General features: G+C 48.2%; 5 protein-coding genes across 5 annotated transcripts; 3 read left to right on the plus strand and 2 right to left on the minus strand.

The window, feature by feature from the left end:
- The first annotated feature begins 211 nt into the window (after positions 1 to 211).
- Positions 212 to 4,414, plus strand: AFUA_7G08220 (uncharacterized protein). The gene is made up of 3 exons (XM_743700.2): positions 212 to 2,157; positions 2,223 to 2,825; positions 2,893 to 4,414. Exons 1-3 carry the CDS (start codon positions 1,527 to 1,529, stop codon positions 4,152 to 4,154), a joined length of 2,496 nt encoding a protein of 831 aa, XP_748793.2. The 5' UTR covers positions 212 to 1,526; the 3' UTR covers positions 4,155 to 4,414.
- A 2,351-nt stretch (positions 4,415 to 6,765) lies between these two features.
- AFUA_7G08231 (uncharacterized protein) lies at positions 6,766 to 8,066 on the minus strand (the record flags this gene model as incomplete). The annotated part of the gene is made up of 3 exons (XM_743699.2): positions 6,766 to 6,945; positions 7,114 to 7,248; positions 7,368 to 8,066. 3 exons carry the CDS (start codon positions 8,064 to 8,066, stop codon positions 6,766 to 6,768), a joined length of 1,014 nt encoding a protein of 337 aa, XP_748792.2.
- A 7,737-nt stretch (positions 8,067 to 15,803) lies between these two features.
- On the plus strand, positions 15,804 to 17,169 carry AFUA_7G08235 (uncharacterized protein). Its single transcript, XM_077805232.1, has 2 exons — positions 15,804 to 16,289; positions 16,348 to 17,169. The coding sequence occupies exons 1-2, from the start codon at positions 15,884 to 15,886 to the stop codon at positions 16,581 to 16,583; spliced, it is 642 nt and encodes a 213-aa protein (XP_077661360.1). The 5' UTR covers positions 15,804 to 15,883; the 3' UTR covers positions 16,584 to 17,169.
- A 709-nt stretch (positions 17,170 to 17,878) lies between these two features.
- Positions 17,879 to 19,322, minus strand: AFUA_7G08237 (uncharacterized protein). Its single transcript, XM_077805233.1, has 2 exons — positions 19,303 to 19,322; positions 17,879 to 19,167 (listed from the first exon to the last, which is right to left on the minus strand). Exon 2 carries the CDS (start codon positions 18,954 to 18,956, stop codon positions 18,603 to 18,605), a length of 354 nt encoding a protein of 117 aa, XP_077661361.1. The 5' UTR covers positions 18,957 to 19,167; positions 19,303 to 19,322; the 3' UTR covers positions 17,879 to 18,602.
- Positions 19,323 to 20,065: 743 nt separating this feature from the next.
- Positions 20,066 to 22,466, plus strand: AFUA_7G08240 (uncharacterized protein; the record flags this gene model as incomplete). Its single annotated transcript, XM_743698.3, has 3 exons — positions 20,066 to 20,266; positions 20,314 to 20,888; positions 20,939 to 22,466. The coding sequence occupies exons 1-3, from the start codon at positions 20,159 to 20,161 to the stop codon at positions 22,464 to 22,466; spliced, it is 2,211 nt and encodes a 736-aa protein (XP_748791.3). The 5' UTR covers positions 20,066 to 20,158.
- Between the last annotated feature and the right edge of the window lie 335 nt (positions 22,467 to 22,801).

Genomic DNA, 22,801 nt, shown 5'->3' on the forward strand with positions numbered 1-22,801 from the left:
ATTCTATTATTTACTCAGATAGCAATGGACTCTTCGTGCGTAATGATGTGCTTAGCCATGTTAAATGCATGAATTAAACTTTTAGTAATTTGCCTTTAGGGGCCGCCGCTTCGGGAAACTGCCTCCCCGGATGCGGAAATGCCGTCCCTCACCGCCTCATCTCTTGCCGCTATATAGGCCTCCCCTCCCGCCGTCGTAACCGTCACGTCCTGTTATCACCCTCAATTTTACGCCCGTCTCCCCAACGCTCGCTGCGACATTCCTTGTGGACTCCCATGGCGTCCAGCCCACTATTGTGCCTAGTGCTTCTCCCGTGTATCGCCACTATCGACTAAACGAAAGATAGCTGCTGCTGTTGTCGCGCCATACAGGCTCGCTTTGGCCAACCCTTCCGTCTCCGTCATCCTCGTCCGACTTCTCGGTGTACTTGTCGCTCACCCTACATGTCTACAAAAAAGCTATGTACGGTGCCGTCTGCGGTACACTTGGAATCATAGCATAACGACAAGTTCTGATACCGTGGCGAGCCTGGCTACGCCTGCCTTGCCGCCAAGGGGCGGACTATAATCGTGGGAGGCTTGGAGAGGGCTACGTGGATTCAGCTGAAAGGACAATTTGGGGGCCGGGGACGGGTGGCCTGGATTGTTGTTGCCTTCGGCACGCTCATCCGGAATCCATGATTGGCAAACGTTACCTGACTGGCTTCATCCATGGGGCTTTCTCGGCCCAGGAACACAAGATCTGTCCGGTAGAATGTGCCTGTCTCGTGATAATCCCACTGGAAACGTATCCACTTCTCTGACCAGAGGATACGACGTCGTCGGTGATCTCCGTGATGACGATGACGCACATTGGCCCATTACTCCTGCCCGTGTTGCTGCGATTCCTCCGTATCACGTCGCAGATTGGCCGGAGAAACCGGAAGTGTGGAACGGAGGAGGCGCGCTGATGGGCTTCGACCCCTTGAATTTCATCCATTTTGGTGAAATTGCAGCTCTCAGCCCCCGGTGCGGTATTTTCTGCATCTCTCCTTCTCAGCTAGCTGAGGGGTCTATGAACGCCAGCATGTGACGACTTGCACGGCAAGCCAGCAAAAGTTAATTCCCGAGTGGCCAAGGTCTGGCCGCGCTCTTTGCTTGCATTCTCCCTTTTTGTCGGTTCTCCCATGATGCTTACCTGGCAATCGCAATCTATGCGAGACGCACGCGGCCAGAGCTTCCATATTGGGCGATTCAGGCGAGTCAGTACTATGCCTAACGTTGAGATTGTTGAAGCAAGCGTACAGACAAGGCCATTTCCGACTCTTGAGATGGACTTTGGCGATCCTTGAGACCAACTGACACCTTCGCTTCCTCCTTCCGTCTTCGGCGACCGCTTCACATTTTGTGGATTCCGTTGAAAGCCGAATCAGCGCCACTCCTACACCGGGTCATGATTTTGCTGAGCATTTTCCATTTACGGCGATTCCAGCGAGAGGCCCACTTCTGGTAAGGCAGTGACGCTGAGTGCCTTTCAGGCGGCGTTCCATGGTCGGCGAGACTTGTGACTATACTTTTTGCCGGCAGTGGCTCACGGAGTCTGCGATTACCCTCTTCAGTGCCAGAAGGGCTCCAAGTCACTGTGACATCCTGTTCGCCGGATCAGGCGTCCAGGAGATCGTTCAGGGAGCTGATCTCGATTGGGTGAAGCAGGGTAGCCGGTATCGCCCATCGAATTTCAAGGCAACTGCTATTTTTCCCTGGAAACTTAGTCGTCTTCCTTTATACGAGTCCACTAGACTTGGACTATTTCGCTTTATTGGCGGACAATTGGGGGTGTTTCTGATTTTGCTTGCTGTGTTGATGGGAGCTATAAAGTGTTTGACCGCGGACCTTCCTCCTGTTGTTTTCCATCATCTTGTTGCTTCGCGTTCGCATCCTGATACCCGTACGAATATTTATTTCAACATGAGCACATTTCTCTTCTATAAGCCAAATTCAAATCCTAATCGCTATTCCAGAAGCGAGCGTTTTAGTAAGAGTCATATCGTTTTAAATTCGGACAATTCGTTGAACCATCGACGACGAAGTCCCTCGCCGAAGGAGTCGGCTCTCCCTGAAGATGTGCATTCCAATGACGACAATAGGCATTGCCTGAACACTCACCAGGCAGCCACAGGTTCGTTTGCATAGCTAGAGGCATCTCCTGGGTGCAGCACATTCATTCGCTGACGTTGGCGGCAGACCGGTCAGTATATATGCGAGCAGATTCAATCCTCAGCTCGGGTATGAGTGACTCCTGCGGGGAATCCATTCAGGATGACATAGAGTCGTTGCACGGCCTCTTTTCCGAACCGGCTACAGGCTCTCAGAGTGATTTCAGCGAGGCAGATGGAGTGGCCTCTGCCGGAGTTCTCACACGCTCCATTGAAGATGTATCTCCAGCTGGTCCTTGCGATGACGAGAGACCTTCCATGGAAAACACCTCCCAGGAAATTCGCTCAAACCGTTCCTCTCCGAACTTGAATCGCTATCATCAGCACAGCAAGGGTGATAGCTCTCCTGGCGCAAACTTCGACGCTTCCGAACTTACATGCGAGTCAGTCTACTTCGACAATGTCGCACATTTTTCAAGTCCTCAGCCAATGGATACTCCTTTAGAAGGCTCCGCCACATTTTGTGCCCCATTCCAATCGCCTTCTCAGCCGACTATTCTTGAAAAGGGGAGAAGCTCTAGCGTCCTAAAGACACAGGACGGTGTCAAGCCATCTAAGCATACCTCTAGCTATGGTAAGGTGCTTTCGGGGAAGGGCAATCCAGACGCGCAGTTTAGCTCTTTTCACTCAGGTAAGTCAAGTCCTAAGGCGGCAGGCTATGTGGTCCGTCCATAGCTAACGATCAACTTCCCCTACAGATGACAAGACAGACGTACCGTGTTGCACATCATTTGTCCCAGATACTCCGACGTGCTTGGGAAGTGCTGCTGCCCCTCCATTTAATGAAGGGCACGACCTGCAACCTGATACGTGCACTAGAGCAGCGTCACCGGCTAGGGTCGGCTCAACTCATCTTTTGCATTCTCTTCATGACCTAGCCGAAGAGCACCTTGACAATCCACGTCATCCAGACATTCATTACCCGGAGACACCGGACTGCGTCGGTGCTCTTGGACCGGATACAGTGCCCATGGATTGCGTCATCAACCTCGACGAGCTCGAGTCTTGTCCCCCCGTATCTTCACCGCCGGAGTTTAACATGGACGTACAAGATCCCCTGCAGCACCCCGGCGTGGAGCCGAAAGATCTTGAAGTGCTGTTAGCTGCTGTGCCTTCAGATGGGCTTGGTCCTGATGTTCAATTCCAAACTAGGCAAGAGCTCGGGGTAAATCGTGACGGCAACAGTGTTGTTCCCGTACATGCCACAGGAGTACGGTCAAAGGATCCCCATGTCGCACCGAATTCTCCCAATTCCCTCGGCTTTCGGCCTTGCCCTGAAGGCTACCTTGAGTTCTCTCATGTTGAGATTCGAAACCATCGTCCCTTGGAGAACACCACATCTTCTATTGAAACCTTGGAAAACGTCACCAGTCCGAGTTCCAGTTGTTGTCATTCCAAGGAAACCAGTAGAACGTGGTGCTTGGATGGGTCAATTCTTTCCATTGACATCCAGAATGCAGACTTTCCTATCGGCCTTGGAAAGTCCTCCTTCCACGTGTTCGAAAACCAAGTTATTCAGATACTTACGGTCGTTCATGGACCAGTGGAAGCTTTTCTCTCTCAGAAGACAGCTCCAAGCACCAAGGTCAACAAGAAGAAGCGGAAATTTAGCCGTCCTGCAGCTGCAGCAGCTGCAGCAGCTCCTCTGTCCTCTGAACAAAAGCAGTACCTGCTGGAGCTAAGGGATCAAGGTCATACATGGAATGACATCGTTGCTAAATTTCCCGGAAGAAAGAAAGGAACGCTGCAGGCCATTTATTATGCAAAGGTGAAGAACCTCCGCAATCCTACTTCACGAGACCAGCGCTATACCGGGCGGCCAAAATCAGCCGCTCGAAGCTCCCAAGGCCTCTCTCGCACACGCGGGAACACTATTGGTACTGGTGTCAGTACAGTGTGTCAAACAGAGAATGAAGTAGGATATTCGCGATACAGTCTGCGCCCAAGGGGAGTGCGATAGACAAATGCAAGTCTATATAGTTTGTTAGAGAGAGAATGTGTGTGTGAGTGATTCATTTACTGTCGCAGCAAAAATGGCGCCCGGATCTGATACTCTTTAACCGGTTTCTGTACCCTGTGTAAGCTCCATTTAGTAAGGCACCGGGGTAATAACACTCCAGAAACATTCTAACATCTGTATTGAAGTGTAAAATTCATGGAGCTGTATAGAGCTTCTGTATAATATTATATAATGCTTACATTGACAATTACAGGTGACTAGAAGCTTCTATGTAAACCAGTCAAAATGACATTGAGCTACAGGAGAAGATAGATATCATTGAGGCCGTTAACTTCGTGTAGGGCTTTCTGGCTCGAAGGAATTTCCGTCCGCCTTCTTTTTCTACAAGGCTGCAAGGTCAAGGAGAAGAGATAATCGGGCTTTACTTCACGAGACAGTAGACTGGCAATATTTTGTTACTGTGTCCTGGAATCCTTACAACCGCCTCATATCCTTGAGCTTTTAATTCTCTCGACCTGGTCATTGGAACATACATGGAAGGTCGGCCGGCCTGCGTACCTGCATCGACTGGGGCTTTTGACAACCGAGATGGGATCCACGGTGACGAAAAGCCACTGTCAGTGGCCAGATCTTTTGATCAAATGCCTCGATCTCCTAAGCCCAGCACGGACTTCTTTCACGCTCGAGAATTTGTGTTTCGTTCGTCGCGCTTCGGAGGAGGCAAACTACTTACAGACATGCACATGCTTTTATTGCTATGTGGTCACTGGATTCGCAACTCTCACTCAATACACCTTGCCCTCCTGAGATGACACTGGTATCTCCTGAGTCCTCCCTATTGCTGAACTCTTCTCATCCATCTCGCTAAGCCAAGTCTCCTTACTGTCTCTACCGGATATCATGCTCTGGTCATCGTCTGTGGGCTTTTGTGAGCACGCCCACTCGGTAAGCCCATTTCAACGAAGAAGATGCGGGTGACTTGGCGTATGAATTGCTGGAAGAAGAGGCGGTGGTCACCATGAGTGAGAACAACGGCTGCCGGCACTGCGTTACTGGATGGTATAGAAGTCCTCTGTCCTCACACTTGGCGCGATAGCCTCCCGCTGACACCGCATCGGGGCAGAGGATGTGCCCAAACGCCATCATGTCCGTTTGATGTGCATCATGTGCGTAGTCACTGGCGTTGCCCGGACCCGGTGTAGGAACTTCAGGACGAGAACGATAACGGGGAGATTATTCTCTCCGGGTAGAAATAGGCATAGTACTGTCTGCCTCGCGGGGCAGCGAATGCAATGCTATGTCCTTGTCTCACACTATCACGGCTTGACGTCCAATCATGCAATGCGGCTTGGAATTATTGCTCTCGCAGCAGTGTCCAATAACCTGGAGGGGCTGACTCCGTCCCTGTTGGTCTCGGGTATATAAAGGGCATCCTTCGCCCGGCTGGTTGCATGATCTGATATTCTCTTTTCTTCTCACAAGGCTGGCTTGTATCGACTTTCTTCCCCTGAGCCTGGCGACCAAAATAACGATGTCAAGCCCTTCCGACACGATTATAATAACCGATGACGAGGAATTACCAAGCCTCGAGGCAGTCAGCCCACGACCTAGTTACCGGGAGTTTGAAAGCATGGTCCTTAAAGCAGTTGATAATGAGGTGGATGCAATACTATCACGCAAACGCAAAAGAACTGAAACAGAGTCGTCAGCTTTGGTACTGGTTCCTCATAAGACCTTATTCATCCTTAACTAACAATGGACTAGAATAACGCTTTTGAGGAGCTCGGAAGGGAAGTTAGCCGCACTAGCCATAGACTGAAATGGCTAGAAGAGGAATATCTCAGGCTTAGGGATGAACTTCACCAGGAGAGGGAGAGTCACAAAAAGACGCAAGAGGAACTTTCCCAACAAAAAGAAAAGCATGTTTTAGACTGCAAGATCTGTTACATGCAGCCAGATCTATGGGTGATGATTCCAGCGTGTGGGCACATGGTCTGTGAATCATGCGCAGGACGCCTTCAAACACCCAAGAGGTGTCCTATCTGTCGAGCATCATTCAAGGGATATCTTCCATGCTATCCTTTTGCAGGATAAACATGTACATTGTGTTGCTGATACGGAATCCCAAAGGACCGGGTACACAACATGCTATCTACGTTAATAAGAGCCCAACCATACTCATACTGCACTGTTTAGTTATAAAATAATATAACGTAAAGGAGAATAAAAAAGAGCCTGACTCGTCTGACTCAAGAATTATTTGGTCGGGGAGATGTTTGCGGTTTCTCTATCGCGTAGCGGAGGCCCCGGCCACAGAACGCCCTCTTTGTCACTGCATGAGGATGATCAACCGGCCCTTTCCGGTGGATCACCTGATGAGATTGGGACAACTGAGCAGAGGAGAGGGCAGCTGTCTACCTGATATAAGCTGTTGTAAAACATATTGGTTATAGATACAACCATGAATACAATACCAAGTCGCGGAACATGGGTCTCCGGAAAAACTACAATAGCAGGTCAGAAAACAGTTAAAAGAATATTAAGACCCGGGCGCCATTATTGCAAACAACTATACCCTGACCCCTCCCGAAGGATATGCAGGCTAATACAGCTAGAACAATCCTTCTAAATACCAATACAGAGTACCATTACATCCCGACAAATTTGGAGCCTCGCTGAGCCTATGCTGTCCTAACTCCCAGTATTTGTGTTCTGCGGTCCTTGTGGCGCGCGGCTCCGAAATGTTTTGAGGTGCCTCCGCAAAGTCCAGGACTGCAGCGATAGTGCCTTCCTGCACGAGCTTAGCATATACAAGTATTTTCATTATGAAAATCACTTTGGCTTTTAATTAGTTACTGCCAAGAACTTTAATGCGGGCCAGCCACATTCGAATAAATGTGGCCTTTACTAATTCCACTCGTCACTCACACTAATGGCCAGCTATATTTCAATTACTTACAGCTGACAGCTTTAGGCTGAAAAGGTGATGCACCGCTGCATTTTTTTCGCCCCTCTCGATGTTAGCATGTACAGCATCATTTATTACGTTCCTTTCATTATCGGTATATTTTGGAAGGAGAAAAAAGCACGATTTCTGGGATTTAAGCAAGCAGTCCTCAGCTAGTTCCCTGTGTCAGGTTAGGCTAAACCGCGGAGACTTTGCTTTTATTTGAAGACCAGACTGATGTTCTCAGCATTCAGGCCCCTAACTACATTTTGACCAGATACTGTCCCGTTAAAAACCATCTTTCCATTTTGCCTTGATCGAAAAGGCCGCTGAGCATTTCCTCTTGAACACAATGGTTGGGTTTCATGGTTTCTGAGCCATTGTTGAAGAATTCCGCGAATGGTGCCAGAGTATGCGTCGTAGGTAGTAATAACGTTGAGGAGATGCCGTGTAGGCTCTCCATCGACAGTCAGGTCTACACCCGATGGCCCAAAGACCATGTTGACAGACTCGTATCGCAGCTTTGGAAGCAGGCGAAATGCTTGTAGCTGAGTATTCGTATCTTTAAGAGCCGACAGTAATCCAGTAAGGTTATGATCACTTGCCGTACAAATGAGAACTATGCCAATAGTGTGTTTGAGTATAGTTTCCCACTGTTTGCAAAGACTTGGGACTGGGATCATCGTTTCAAACCGATATAAGTTGGAACTGCAGGCTAGAAAAACAATAGGCCGAGATTGATTTTCGGCCCTCAGCTGAATGAGTTCTTCAGCACATACCTGGCTGTCCACACAGCCAAAGCGTATAATTCTAGCAGTAGGAAAGTCGCGTTGGAGCTCAGCTGTTGGGTACAGAGAGGCGCTTTCGCTCCCGCTGGTGTCCGGGATAATGACAATACTAGTTTTGATCAGCGGCGTGCCTAATAAAAAGCTAAGAGTTTGAACCTGCTTACTCAATGCCTGCATTATGAAAGCTGGACTCAGATGGCATGGTCGTTTTAGGCGATGCGGATAACGCACTCAGAGCCGTTTTATAATATGTAGGCGCGAAGCATCTGGTGCTGGGCAGGAGGAAAACCAGTTTAATTTATATTCTGGCTCCCTGTCAAGGTGTGCAGGTGACCAGTTCATGCTATACTTAGATAGGAAACACCAAAGCCACGTCCACGACAGCGCTCACCTCTCCTCCCAGATGCAGATGAGATTTGCCAATGCGCAGACGCAAAGTGACGAGGAGTGGGCTATCGTGTAACAAAACTGTCCATTTTGAATGGGCTCGGTTTATCCGGGAACCAGTTCTTTTTGAAGGCTGTGCGTAGTTTCTATTTGGGACGCCGCCTGCCGCCGGTTTCTTGTTGGGCTTAGCTGCCGCCCAGAACTGCTCCCTTTGATATGGTGCGTCCATATCTAGTTTAGTGCTTTACGCTATTCCTGAATTTGAACTGCTGTCCAGGACCGCCCGAACTATATAACAAAACATCAGTGCGTCACTCAACGACAACTTCTCGCTTCTTCCTTCGCTCCGGCCTCTTTTCGGCCTCCTTTCGCTATACATCAGTCAGCTCTAACTCCCTAGCTAACAGTGATCTCCCCAACCTCGTCTGAGCTGAAAATACTTCTCATCACCCGACCCAAGGTCTCCACTGACGGCCATGATGGAGGTCCTCTAACGGGCCGTCCTATATTCCAAACATCCAATCTCAGTGCGCAGCGCACCATGGACAAAACGATGTTACATGAGGAGTATTTCTGCCTAAACTATGACGCATGCAAAAGGAGGACGAAGGACAAGAAAGGCTACAGCTGTCGCAGACTAACTTAACACAGTAAATCTGTGGTTCTCATCTAGGTGGCTTGAAGCCTCTCCCATGCACTTATTTCTTGCACTCCTTTATTCCGTCCTTCGATCGAGCTGCTCCTTTGCCAGTGGTTTGGCTCTCTACATTCTGGACATGACTGGAGGAACAAAGGGCGTCCCTTAATCCTGTCAAGCCTGCCATTTCGCTGATGGGCATTCATGCAGTTATTACGGAGTCAGGACCCCAAGGCATGCATCCACTTGGTGCACCTATCGTGGCCAATCACAAAAATACCTCATTTGCATCTGATACCTACAATCGGCCTGGTGGTTGCTGGCGCATAGGTGCGAGAGCTGTCTCCCTTCAGATCGTGCCCGCCAACCGGCCACCAACCGAGATTTCTGGCAGGCTGATGATGCGACACTGCCTCTGGCGACATCCACTGGCTGCAAATGCACCACACGTCATGGCTGTGGGACTGTTGGTTCCGGCCAAGTCCGTCGGGGCGCAGACCGGATTTGCAGCACTTGTGCTGGGAAGGGTTATTGGCCAGCGGGTGGCAGGCATTCTAGTATGAGCAGTCACTAGTTTGTTGGATTCTCTTTTAGAATAGCTAATTAAGGAGGCATCCACTGAAAAAAGACACTCCTCTTGTCGGCTTGGTGCCTCAAGACTAGGTTGGATGTATTCCTACGGTCCTCTTGTAAAGCTGGTCCTTGCGTCCCCTACTTCGGGAAGAGACTTTAGGCCCTCATTCATATACCACGGTTGATTGCACTGTTATCCCACTGCTCAAGCCTTCATGGTAACGTGACCACCAGCGCGGAGAAGTTTATATGATCTTGATAATATGGAGTTCTACCAGCCTCGGCTCTCAAACCGTTGCGGCCTGAACTGTCTACTGCGAAAGGAAACGCCAGGTATTTTCCGGCCTGTTCTACTGCTTCCTGTAACCTTATCTGACTTCCGGCGAAATCGCTCCTGGAAGCGCGAGAGCACCATCTCTCACCCTCCACGCGAACAAACTCCTGAAACTGCTCCGGCGGGGCCAAATGTGTTCGATATCGAGACAGCCAAGTTCACGAAGCCAACTCCGCCGAGATGAGCCCTCAGAGACGCACAGCGCCCTTGCACAGGAGGGAACTGGCGATATCTGTTTGATTACTAAGGCTGTCACTCCTTGTATGTTGCACACTCCCAGTGTTATGTTGGTAGATGCTTTTTATTAATGTCAAATTCCAGCCCCATTCATAACTCGCTTCGCTTCTGGGAGGAAATCGACCTAGCCAACCCCCTCAAAGATACAGTGATCCGGCCAAGCATTGAAGCCCTACAGAGGTCAAGAGTGTTGTGTCCACTCTAATCACTCCTCTTTCAAGAGAGCAAGTCCGTCACTCAGTAAGCGCTTGTTACAATATATACGCTTTCCTGTTGTTGTACGTCTTTCCTGATTCGGTTTGGCAGCTCTACGCCCGGCCCACTGTAAGATTAACAACCAGTGTCTCAGCCTTGACGCTCTCAAAAATGTCATCTCCGATGATACTCATGGCTCCAAGCCTTTCATGTGACAGGAAGGCCCCAGCATCGACGACCGAGTCCATTCGGATGGAGATTCCTTGCATCATATTAACTGTGAGATGTTACGCCTTAGTTCTATATAACCGATACTACCGTCCAAGAACAAGGCTGTGAGGGAGACCAGGGTGATATTAAGAGATCAATGGTACTCGATGATCGACTGGGTCATAGATTGTGGCTGTCCAAGCAGGACGTCGTAGGCTACCGATAGTAATATGACTCAAGTGGCGCACCTTACTCGTGAACGTCTGCCCATGATGGCTGTGGTGGTCCCGCCACTGCCTCGAAGGGAAGTCATTTGCGGTGGCCCAAACCACAAATTTCATAGTCTAGAAAGACAACAACCCAACAACCCCGCAATGGCGATGACTCCCAGGATGGAAAGCCACTCGATACAATTGCCAACTTGGTAGTCAGACTCCGCGGAGTGCCAACATCACTCAAAAAGAAGAAAAGGTGTAAGCGGTCCATGATAGAGGCCAGTGACCACGCATGTTCTGGCATTACCAGGAGTCGCCAATTAGCTCGACACAAAGGTCGACATCTCTGTCATTCTCGAGACATTTCGGGCGCGCCAGAGTCTCGCGGGTCAGACGGGTTTTATTTCTTCTCATTCACTCCACCTGCGCCCAATCAGGTTGACAAACAGTCATTGCAATCCGCTCTCAGGAGAAGCTGGGCCGCCCTCTGGCCCTTCAGGTATGCTTCTGCTAGCAAGACCAGAAAATCTGTGGAGAGGCAGCCCTCCTGCCGACTCTTTCTCCATGTGTTACATTGAGATCTTCAGGGACAGTACTGTATAAATCTTCTTCGATCAGAACAAAGATTAATGCAGATGAACTTCAGCGCAAAGCACAGGACAGCTAGGTGAAGAAGGCAAGACGCAAGAGATAAATTAAGAACAACGCCTGGAGCTAAGTTTAGGGTACAGTGTAAAATTTATGATTATATGCTCCATGATTACAACGACCCATCGTGCCACTTGCTAGTTCAAGTAGTGTGCCCACCTACGTTCTGGGATACAACTGAGGAATCGGCATCTCGCTCACTGCTTCGCTTCTTCACATTTGTAAGTAGATAAGAGACGATTCGCTCAGATGAGGGCACTCTACTGGAGAGGCTAATAGACATTGATCAGAAGCCAGAGAATCCAGGAACCGCACCAAAGGCTAGATCCCCCGCGAACTCTGGTGACGACCACTAAGAACATTATCCGCCGGACAATGAGAAACGAATGGGAGCTATCGTGGGAAAAGGACAAGCAAGGCAGAGACCTCTACAAGCTCGGGATCAGGCCGGGAAAGGACGTTCTCACGGCACACACCGGCACACACAGGGCAATCAGTTCGGCCATCACCCAGATGCGCACGGGCAAGATTGGCCTCCGCGCTTATCTCCAGTCCATCAACAAGGCCGACACTGACGCCTGCCAATGCGGCTATGGGCGCCAGACAGTTCAACACATAATACTCGAATGCAGAAACTGGATGGACGAACGACATCGAATGTGGGCAGGCAAGCAACCATGCATGGACATCAAGCAAGTCTTGTGTAGCTCGTCAATGGCAGTGCAGGCAGCCAAGATGATCCTAAGGACGGGACTCCTGCAACAATTCCGGGCAGTCCCATCTACAGTACTCAAATATTCATAGTGCAGACGAGTAATTACAGGTATACAGAAGTAGAGGAGGGCCAGGAAAGATCTGACAAGTACAGAGATATGGAACAACTAGGGAGACTATTAGTATGGGGGTACCTAGCCGGAGCGGAAGGAGGAAGCGATTCGTGGAAGGAATGGCTTATTTTCTGAAAGTAAGGGATGGGACCTCTGTATTTATAGTTGTACGCTGCATAGCTGCCACAAGGGCGGCTGGGACAGTCTATGAACAAATCAATCAATCAATCAATCCATGAGCAATCCATGAGCAATCCATGAGCAATCCATGAGCAATCCATGAGCAATCCATGAGCAATCCATGAGCAATCCATGAACAATCCATGAGCAATCCATGGACAACTCAGGAAGATTTAGAGTGTCTCTGCATAAGGTCATTTCGGGAACTGTCTGGCGACAATGGCTACAGAAAGCCTACAATTCCATTCCAAAAGCCATCCTGCTCTTAGTCTACTCCACGGATGAGCTTCTAACCACTTGTGTTACGTCACCTCTCACTTTTTCATTGTTTGTTAGGGAGTAGTGCTAAGGCGTATTCATTTGACGTCATCTTTGTGATAGAAGGGCCGAACAAAGACTAGGGGCTAGCCTAAGACGCGGAATCTCTACACCTGGGCAGCTTTAGCATGTGGCACGTGAAACCGGCATCTGTCCATTGGCAGTATGAATTCGGATTAGCTCCTAACCTGACCTGACCAACGAAGTTCAACCTGTGCTCGCCAAGAGACTAATCAACACATTAGTGTGGAGACGGCGCTATAGGTAGGCCATCTTCCCTCTCATTGTATGAATTAGGAATGATTCATAACCTGACCTGATCAACGAAGTTCAACTTGCCGCTTTCGGCCACCCCGCTTATTTGGGTTTAGAAGCTCCCGGAACTTGCTCCTTCTGGTTTAGCACCTACAGACCTAGTTCAGTGTCTACACCGGTCCAAAATTAACCCGCCGCCCCGAGCGCACACATTGCTAGGCACAGTTCATTATGGGCCGCCGCAGGGGTCCGCTCCCCCACCGCTCATAACCAGATATGATCAACCAAAATTCAACAGCGTACCCATCCAACAGAGTGACCAACAGAGCGATCGACTCATTATAGTGGAAACACCTTCAGGTTAGAGATTGCTAGACAAAATTGTAGCCCTTTGTATCTATTCATCCTCTCTCTCTCTCTCCATACATGGCACCATGAATGGATTTGAATAGAAGTTAACAGGATGCGCTTGTGTATGGAGCTGCTCTTAAGCAACTACACCTAGTTGAACGCCATCCTTTAAGATGCCTAAGAAGCAGGGTTTCGCATGCTAAGTCGCTTCAGCTGATTCAATCCGTTGACTGGTGATTGGTAGACCTTGTTAACCGCGCTTCATAGATGGCAAAGGGACAACATCTTCTCCTCTGTTCAGGATTTAAAATCGGCTTCTCACTCGTAAGTATCGTTCAGAATGTGCCTCAAGTACAACGTAATTTGAACTTCTACCAAAGAACGGGATTCTACGTCAAATCTTCTAAGTAACCCCACGCATCTCAACCCAAAGGCGCCTCTTTCCCATGCATACAAGCGGCTCCGCCCATCGGAGTCGGACCAATGATCTTCCGTCACCATTGCGTTTCTCCTAAGAGTATTTAAGTTGATGGCGCAAACCTGCCGGCTACCAATTCACTAAGCGCTTGTGCTGAGCGGAATAAATCATTAGGGGATGGATTGAGTTAATATAGTCGGTAGTGATGTACGAACCTTTTGTAAGACCTTAAAATTCTGGGCCTGTGAACTGGGGAAACATTCGATGTCCTGGCAGTGTTTGGTCACGTTCCCGTTGTTTGTCTTGGCATTTGTCTGACATGTCAATGTAAACCATAGCATCCAATTATTCAATCTAGAGAGCAGAAATCGTGTAGTTACATATTCCGAAAGGCTAGAAGCTTTGCTCATCCGAACTACATAACCAGGGAGAATCATTTCTCCGTACAATATAAATCAATCAAAGTCAACTTCTCAGATAATCAAGGACCCGTCAATTCGCAAGTGTTGAGCCTCTTCAGTCACACCGGATACGTATAGGACGCAACTCAAGATTGTCCCAACAAAAATGTCTAACGAATGTCTCTTAGATTCTGGAAAATTGATACTCTCAATGGCTGAAGAGATTATAGAGGATACGTTACTGAAAGATATTAATGAGACTCAAGAGGACTGGATCTTCAGACATACTTTATCATATTATCCGAGATGGGATTGCTGGGAACTTGGAGGAGTTTGGCCCCCATGCACTGGACAGTTACCAGGCAGATTGTCATCTTGAACATCGATAACACGTGGCAAGTCGCGAATGTTCCCGGTAGGAGGCACGCACAGAGCTTTATGAGGTCGAGCTAGTGCTGCATTGCACTTTTGATAATCGAAGGCATAGGTGCAGCCACAACCCCCACGGCCAGTGTAGCGTTGGCAGAGTTGTTCACACATTGGTACGAGGGACCTTCAGTTGTTCAAAGTAGATATGTTCCTAATGTGTAATGGAAGATTTTTCTTTTCCCCCCCTTAGCAATGGAAATGGCCTACTGTACCTCAGTGTGGATTTATACCTTGAATTCTATGTAGACGAGTCCAAAAAGTCCAGAAAGTCCAGAAAGTCCGGGAGGTCCAGAAAGTCCAGAAAGTCCAGAAAGTCCGGGAGGTCCAGAAAGTCCGGAAAGTCCAGAAAGTCCGGGAGGTCCAGAAAGTCCGGAAGATTTAGCGGTGAGCGCGCAATGGTTTAGAGAGCTCAGAAAGCTATTAGCTATATAGGTAGAGAACTTGACGTTGCATCCGTTTGCGACAGTGAACAATCAAGAACCCCAAAAAATCACCTTCCATATGGCGCCAAAGCGTGTTATCCTGCGACTCAGTGTGAGAGAGTTCGGGGATTGGTCTGAGCCCCTTTTATTCGAAGTTGTGCAGTCACTGTTCAGGTACCTTGGGCGACCAGTGGAAGAATTAGGAGACGAGAGGCATTATTACCGCGCCGAACCACTCCAGCAACAAACGTCGAAGCCCCAAACACGGTTTCATGTCATTGTGGACCTTAACAAAGATCAGTTCAAGGGACCAATAGACAATTCCGTGGAACATGAAATCTACCGTGTCCACAGGAAAGACTCGATGTTAGTGAAAATATGCCCACTTTCTATCGCGTCGCTAATCTATGTTCGTTTTTTACTCAGTGCGATAAGTCCGTACAAGAATGTGGAAGAACGAGAGAATCTGATCAGACGGACTCGTTACTACACCGACCAATTGTATCCCTTCGGAACTACCCGGCGGAGCACTAAAGCTAGTAATGAAGGAGATACTCCAACTATGTCCTGAACTTCGTGGACCTTGAGCGGCTCTTATACGGATGGATCCATAGTCTTGTCGGTTAATGAAATGTTAGCGAGGTCAGTCGTGGATGGTCAGGGTCATGTTTACTCGTGTAGGTAGCATGTATGATGTCTCGATTGGAGTTAAACACTAGACAGATACTCCACTATCAACAACGTTTGTCATCTCTTAGTAGCCTAGTAATCAGATCGCCGGAGCAAGGAGTCCTTGCGAGCTCATGTAGCTCCTCATGTCTCAGATTGATTTCCGGAAGCGGAAAGATTATATTCCGTACGTTACTAATCAACGAAGTCAGGTGACTGCTAGGTCCGGGAGGTCCGGAAGATCTGATCATTCTGCCCCAGCATCACATTATTCCAGCCAGCGTCACAATGCCCAGCGCAATGAAAATTGAAAGAGTGATTCACCGTTTGCAGAAAGAGCTTAATACACTCAACGGAATCGATGGACTTGAGCTAGATTTAGCACAAAATGACGGTGTGGAAACTTGCCGGAAGCAGCTTCTAGAGGACGACTCTCTCGAAAAGCGGCGACGTTCCGAGCGCAAGAAGGCCAAGATCCTATTATCAAAGATTTATAATGTGTCTCCTGTGCTTTTCGTTCTTTTCATAATTTCTATACCGACATATCAATGGCATCTCCTGGAAGAGAAGTCTACCGTACCAGCTTTGAGAAACTGGATGGAGAGTGTGACAATTCCGGACCGCTTGAGGAATGAGGCCCGCAAAATATGCGACTGCTTTTTTGATAGGTTGCTCAACTCGAAGAAGACTGAGAGTGGGTTCATTAAACGCTCCCGGTTTTCATGGAAATCGAGACTAATCGACGTGAAAAGGTGTGTTTGATATAAGCCTCCGCGATGTCCTATGTTTCCTTCAATCGAGGCCGGAAAGCAACACTATGGTTCAACTACGTTGTACTTTGAGCGGCACACCCTTACCACATATCAATTTTGACATGCAGCAAACTCTCGGTCTGATAGGGTCATTAGAATTCTCCCTGGAATTGTGTGAAGCCATCTTCCGATCCTCTCAGGCACAATCAGTCGCAGCAGAATCGCGTCGGCTGTAGAGGTAGAGCAACCGAGGCTTCTCTAGTATTCGACCGCTCTCTCCCTTTTCTGCTCTTATAGGGATCATGCTCCAACCTTCCTGATTGGGACCTATTTGTATGGTGATTGGCTTCGCATCAGGATGGAAAACCCAAACTGCGCCTTCTGTATCTTGTTTCCTTCCAACCAGAACTGCGCGTACTGAGGAGTCGATAGAACTAAAAGGTTTTCCGATCGTGGGTGCAGTGTCCAGTTTTAGGTGTTCATGGAGCTGTCCAGTTAATAGATAATCGTCAAGTGTATTGGGTAGACGTACAAAATCATACGCCTTGCGTTCGATAGAATCGACTATTATTGGTTGACGTAAAACAGCCTCGATGCTTTCGATGTCTCCGATTTCCTTTGACATTGACACCTCCCGACAATACTCAGCCATCTGCACTATTGTATGTAACAACAGCGAGCCGAACCGCAATTAAGGAAGAGCTCGATGTGCGATGCAAATAACAGTATTAAATGCAATTCAAAGCACCTCGAACTTTGCAATCAGGTTAGTGTCTCAAACATATCCATGCAATGTATAATATTGGACTCGCGACACCGGGGGAAGAAAACAAAAGTTGGTGGGGTCAGATGCCGTGATTATCAAGGTCCCACATCCTTCCCAAAGGACCATCGGGTTAGTAGTCGGGCCGACTACCATAGGGCTAGTTGCATTCTTTGAATCAATCTACGATCGTCCTCGATTGCTTCTTGAACCCTATGCCAAGACCACCAATCTTTGCCGAAAATAGGCTCCAAGTATCAATAATCTTCTGATATTACTCATGATCAATGGAATGAAGCGACATTATATAGTAACCGACCCTAAGGAAGATGAGCTTTCCATAAAATGCAAACTATCCAAACAGGAGGAGCAGGAGTAAGCCACTGATCTGGCATGTCGTTTCCCGTACCGTCAACATACCCGTGACTTGTAGAGCCATCAGCAATGGACTTAGCCTTCTTATCTTCCTTGCAAAAATGCGCTTAGAGAGCCCTATCTTTCCTGCTTGACACCAGATAGCCTCAGGAATGCTCTGACGCTCAGTAGTAACCAGCTACGAGAGAGGTACCCTGTCGATAGATTGCCAAATCTACGGGTTATCAACTTGTTTGATAAGTTTGTACCGCATCTTGAAGAAACATTGTATCTTCCATACTGGTATTATTCAAAGCCTGGCTCCGTTACCAGCTGGATAGAGAACAGTTTATTTACTGAAGCAAGTCGTAAGGTAGTATATCCACTATCCGTATTTGGTTTAGCCTCTCATATGATCAGGGCTTCGGAGCATCATTCTACGTACATGGCATGGAAGGGAATTTCGGGCGCGACTACAACTTTCTTTTTAAAAAATTATGGAACAGCTTGTTGTGGTATACTCCAAGAAGAATATAGCCGGGATGTACGTCTGCAGAACACCAGAAGGGCGACAAAAGCGATTCATAGGCGAGCGGATGATGCCAGCGTGTACAGTCTCAGAGGTATGGAGAAATCCAAAGCTGTGAGAGGCTCAAAAATAGCGCGGTTGATGTCTTATCAAAACCATCCAAGCGAAACACTAATTTTTTCTTGTAAAGCTCATCTGCGCTGCTTCAAGGACAAAGGCGACATGCATGCCACAAGCTCCTTTTAGTCACAATGTCTTTGCCTGTTGATTTTTGTAAGATGCTCCGCAGGAATGGTAAATGAAATTTTGCGGTCGTTGTCAATATCTTCAGCGGCCGTGAACAAATCCATCAGGTAGATATGCGGAATCGTGGCCTGGAAATTTTTGCCAGCAGGTCATTTTCTGCTTCGATCATAGACTCCCACCAGTAGCGGCCATCGTGCTTGAACTGTACAATATGGATTGCAATATTCTCAAAATTATGACGCTTGCTGAATATTCCGCCTCTGATGCCACATCTCCAGCCATGATGCCGATACAGTTTCCAGCCATGACTGTCAACATCAAAATCTCGTTCCAATTTGCGTGATACGTCATTTTCTCTCTCGTTCATCCCTGGGGGCTCGTCCTCATGCTCCAAAAAGGCAAGCAGCGCAGCGAAGTAGCGTAAGATATCATGGTCAAGCTCATCCTTTGTGAATAGGAAAGAATACCAAACGGCGTTAGGTATGACCGGAGACGTGATAAAAAAGACGTCCAATTGAGGAGTACTGTGTCATCGGTATTCTCCACAAACTGTTCTGCTGCCTCTCCAAGGCCAGCATCCCTGAGATTACACATCCATTTCAGGACAGTATCAGGTGTGTTGAGGATATGTAGGAGCATAAAAGTTGGTATGAAATCAGAAGCCTCCAGCGTATCGAACGACTCTTCTAAAGTGCGGTTTGGGTTCTGAGACCACATATACGGAACATGTGCAATTAACGTATCGCGCTTTTCGTGCTCTTAGCAGAATTTGACAAATTGGAGTGCTTAATGAAGAGGCCAATGACAGCTCGATAAAGTCTTCTCTTTGAAGGCGGACGAACTATCCCATTCGAGCATGGAGGATGGCATATTTTGCCGGAAATTGCGAATATCCGATCGAAATACAATGCCAGGTCGTACTGTTGCCCTATTTGTGGCGTTACCAGGGATTCCGGGTCGACAAAAGACACAAAAGACAAATACAGGTCGATGTTATTCATGTATATACTCCGAAGACAACCAGCCTGTTGCCACCAAGTAAGTGTATTTCTGAGGTGCTTACCCCTGTTATCTTTGCTATTGGCTTGGGGTTGCTCATCGAATGGAGCCTTGGAATGATCTCCAAACAACCAGGGTGGTGGCAGAAGTGGCTCAGCTGGACATTTCAAGGTAGTATCATGTTCTGTACCCTGCATTGTATCATGCAATCAACAAAGGGCAGGATCATATTTGTGATGATCAGAATTGCGCTGCATAGAATTAGCAATTGGATAATATGTGTGTGGAGGAAAATGTAGTTACGATTACACATTGCGCGTAGCAGTACATGTCTTTGCAAGGCATACCGGGTCATGGAGATCAGAAAGGTTCTCAAAAATCAATAGCAGCAACTCAACGGGAACAGATAGAAGGTTGGGCATTTGGCGTGCGCTGTGCTAGGACACCAAGAGGTCGGAATCTAAGTTGGCGGATACTGGGACGTTGAGCGGGAGAAAGTCTATCCACCTCGAGAACGCAATATATGCCTTGAGCGACAATAAGCCAAATCGAACCTCAGACAAAGCAATCTTATTGGTCAGGGGACTTTTCTGCTGGCGGAACTGAAGGTTACGGCGTTGCGCGGTAATATAACGCCAGTTGGCGGCACAGCTGCCTTCGGTGGCTATACTGAATACTACGGAGTAAAGGGTCAGCAGTGGGTCGGGAAATAATTATCATATGTTTATTGGCCAGGCCGATCTTCTTGTGGCTTTGGCCACGACGCGGCGCGAGGGTCGGTTCGCGGCACCTACCAGGTCCGTGCGCCCGTAACTACAGATTGGATCGTTGTGACTTGCCGTGCTTGTGCGGGGTTGCTGTTTTTCTCATCCAATCCATCTCAGTGTGTCTTCCTCTTCATATGCCCAGCAACATTCAATATGGGGGTCAACGAAAGCAAGATGATATCTCAGAGATTATCCGATGAATGCCAGAGAGCAGCTACCAAAGGTTCTTCTGATATAAGATGTCTACTCTCAGATGATCATGTAAGTTCCTATGTTCATGGCGCGCTTAGTTGCTGACGAGTTCGAAGTTTGTGGAACTCTTGAATATAATCTGGAACCAAGTGCCTCAAAATCAGCGAAAAATAATAAAAAGGTCTAAAAGGAGGAAAAAGAGAGACCCTAAACCCTCTATGACTTCGTCAGTTTCGACAAAGCCCTCGACCTCCAAGATTTCGATCGAGGATATAAGGGAATGGGGTTCAGATATTGGAAAGTTTCTAAATGAACCAGTTAGTTCTTTCGAGTCAACAGGATTTTCATTTCCCTACTCGTATAAGCTTCGATCGATGTTGGCAGGACGCACAGAAAGAGATATATACCGAATGCGATTCTTGAACGTCTTATTCGCCAGACTATTAATGAAGGTGTCTAGTCCGCAGTTAAAATCAGCCAATGTGAAAAGGGCAGTGGGTATTATCAAAGGTTCATCTGAGAAGGGCGACTGCGCGACTGTTATTGAAGAAAACCTTATGAGTTGGGCTGATATAGGACGAAGACTGGACACACTCTGCAAAGACCTAAACGAGAACAATGAGAATAACCTGGGGGAAGACATGCACCTCGGCTTCTTATTTCGCCTCCCTGAATATGTGACGGACCGTCAGTGAGTTACGAGTTCCAACGTATTTCGGAATTTTGGCTGACAGCCGGTAGTTTGAGGAAAGATATCCCTTTGGACGGCTCGAAACGTACGGCTAGAGTCAGACGTATTCAGTCCGACTGCATTCGGACCGGCGCAGAATACAACGATCTGGACGATATAGCAAACAAAATTTTCAAATCTCTATGGGAGCCTATTCAGATATCAATGAACAGTGAAAGGTTCATACACGAGGGCCCGACCGATGTTTCCAGTGCTGAAAGGCACTATGAAAATGTCATCCGAGAACCGCCTATGGCGCATGGCACCTCCAACGACGCTGTTCCGATGGACGAACCTGGTGCCCAAGAGTGGTTACCAGCCCCATCGCAGCAAACCCAGAACGACACGGAGACGACAGTTAACTCACCTAATCCGGCAGAGGGACCATTACACCAGCGCCAGGCCGCATCGCAGGTTTGTGGTCAGTCAGGCGCCTCAGAAGTTGTGCTTCCAAGTAGAGGCATGCGGTCCCAACAGCACGTTCACCCACTGACCCCACATGGTATGGATTTTGAGGGTTCGTGTGAGTCACAAAGAGATACTGAAGCGTTTACTCTCGACTACCTGCAAGTCGCTGCAGTCAATATGGCAGATCAGAATGGTGGCTCCCGGCGTATTCCTTCAGCAACTCGAAACTCCCTCATTGAGGAAAACGCGACGCTGCCCCCTATGAGCAACCAGTCTGATCCAAGTCAGGCTGGCATGGTATCTGGTGACTTCAACCTGCAACCTCACTCCACGTACATGCCAGTTCCCGGGCCTCATATGTCTGACCCCACTCAGCTTAGAATTACAGGAAATCCGCCTTTCCAACAGCTGCATATGGCATCAGCCCGTTCAGACACTCAGTCCGACCAGAGCCAGATGAACATAACATTTGATCGCTTCAACCCGCAGCCGTACCTCACATACACGCCAGCTCCCAGACCTCCTGATATGTCTGGTTCCGCTCAGTTTGGAATTACAAGGGATCTACCTTTCCAACAGCTGCATATGACATCAGCCTCTTCGGACACTCAATCCGACCAGAGCCAGATGAACGTAACATTTGATCGCTTCAACCCGCAGCCATACCTCACATACACGCCAGCTTCAAGGCCTCCTGATGTGTCTGATCCCACTCATTTTGGAATTACAAGGGATCTACCTTTCCAACAGCTGCATATGACATCAGCCTCTTCGGACACTCAATGCGGCCAGAGCCAGATGAACATAACATTTGATCGTTTCAACCCGCAGCCATACCTCACATACATTCCAGCTGCTCAGCCTTCTGCACTATCCAATCACCAAAAGCCGGCAGGCGAAAGCGGGGCGTACATGGTACTTCATCGGCAGTTAGAGGATATCCACGATGGGCAGGCTGAGCGTAACGGATACCAGAACGAGGTCCAACATCGCCCTGAAGACCAAATTCGAGTTTGGGTGAACCAGTCACAGGACCAAATGGATCACAGAACGCTACAGAGTGGAATGAACGATCCTCATCGGCTTGAAACTTATCCAGCTGCCCACCAGCTGGTCATGATGGAAGCATAGACCAGGCGAAGCTGTTATTGGACCGTCGCGCTATCGGGATCAATATGATGATACAAACATTGTCCACACTTTGCCCCAGGCATTGTATTCAGACAGTATTGGAGAATAAAAGGTGGTTTGCCGCTGCCCTATTTCATGAATAAAATAAATGTTGAATCCGGAGACAGCAGGGGTTCATCAGTGATATGCAGACAAGTTCCCTCAGTTAATGGGTCTCCTGGAATTATTCTGCATTTGTCGGAAAGTGGGACAATGTACATCGAAGAAGGTCCGTTGAAAATCGGTCTCCCCACCGTAAAATGCCAGACAGAAAATCCCACGTCCTACCGATGAAC

Source organism: Aspergillus fumigatus, chromosome 7 (genome assembly GCF_000002655.1).
Source record: "Aspergillus fumigatus Af293 chromosome 7, whole genome shotgun sequence".
Taxonomy (NCBI): domain Eukaryota; kingdom Fungi; phylum Ascomycota; class Eurotiomycetes; order Eurotiales; family Aspergillaceae; genus Aspergillus; species Aspergillus fumigatus.

What these genes read in the sequence shown, in the direction of transcription:
- AFUA_7G08220 (XM_743700.2), top strand. Translation starts at nt 1,527, where the DNA reads ATGGTCGGCGAGACTTGTGACTATACTTTTTGCCGGCAGTGGCTCACG. An exon ending in CACTCACCAGGCAGCCACAG is followed by an intron (nt 2,158 to 2,222) that starts GTTCGTTTGCAT and finishes CGTTGGCGGCAG; the next exon opens with ACCGGTCAGTATATATGCGA. An exon ending in GTTTAGCTCTTTTCACTCAG is followed by an intron (nt 2,826 to 2,892) that starts GTAAGTCAAGTC and finishes CTTCCCCTACAG; the next exon opens with ATGACAAGACAGACGTACCG.
- AFUA_7G08235 (XM_077805232.1), top strand. Translation starts at nt 15,884, where the DNA reads ATGCCCAGCGCAATGAAAATTGAAAGAGTGATTCACCGTTTGCAGAAA. An exon ending in CAACTCGAAGAAGACTGAGA is followed by an intron (nt 16,290 to 16,347) that starts GTGGGTTCATTA and finishes CGACGTGAAAAG; the next exon opens with GTGTGTTTGATATAAGCCTC.
- AFUA_7G08237 (XM_077805233.1), bottom strand. Translation starts at nt 18,956, where the DNA reads ATGTGGTCTCAGAACCCAAACCGCACTTTAGAAGAGTCGTTCGATACG.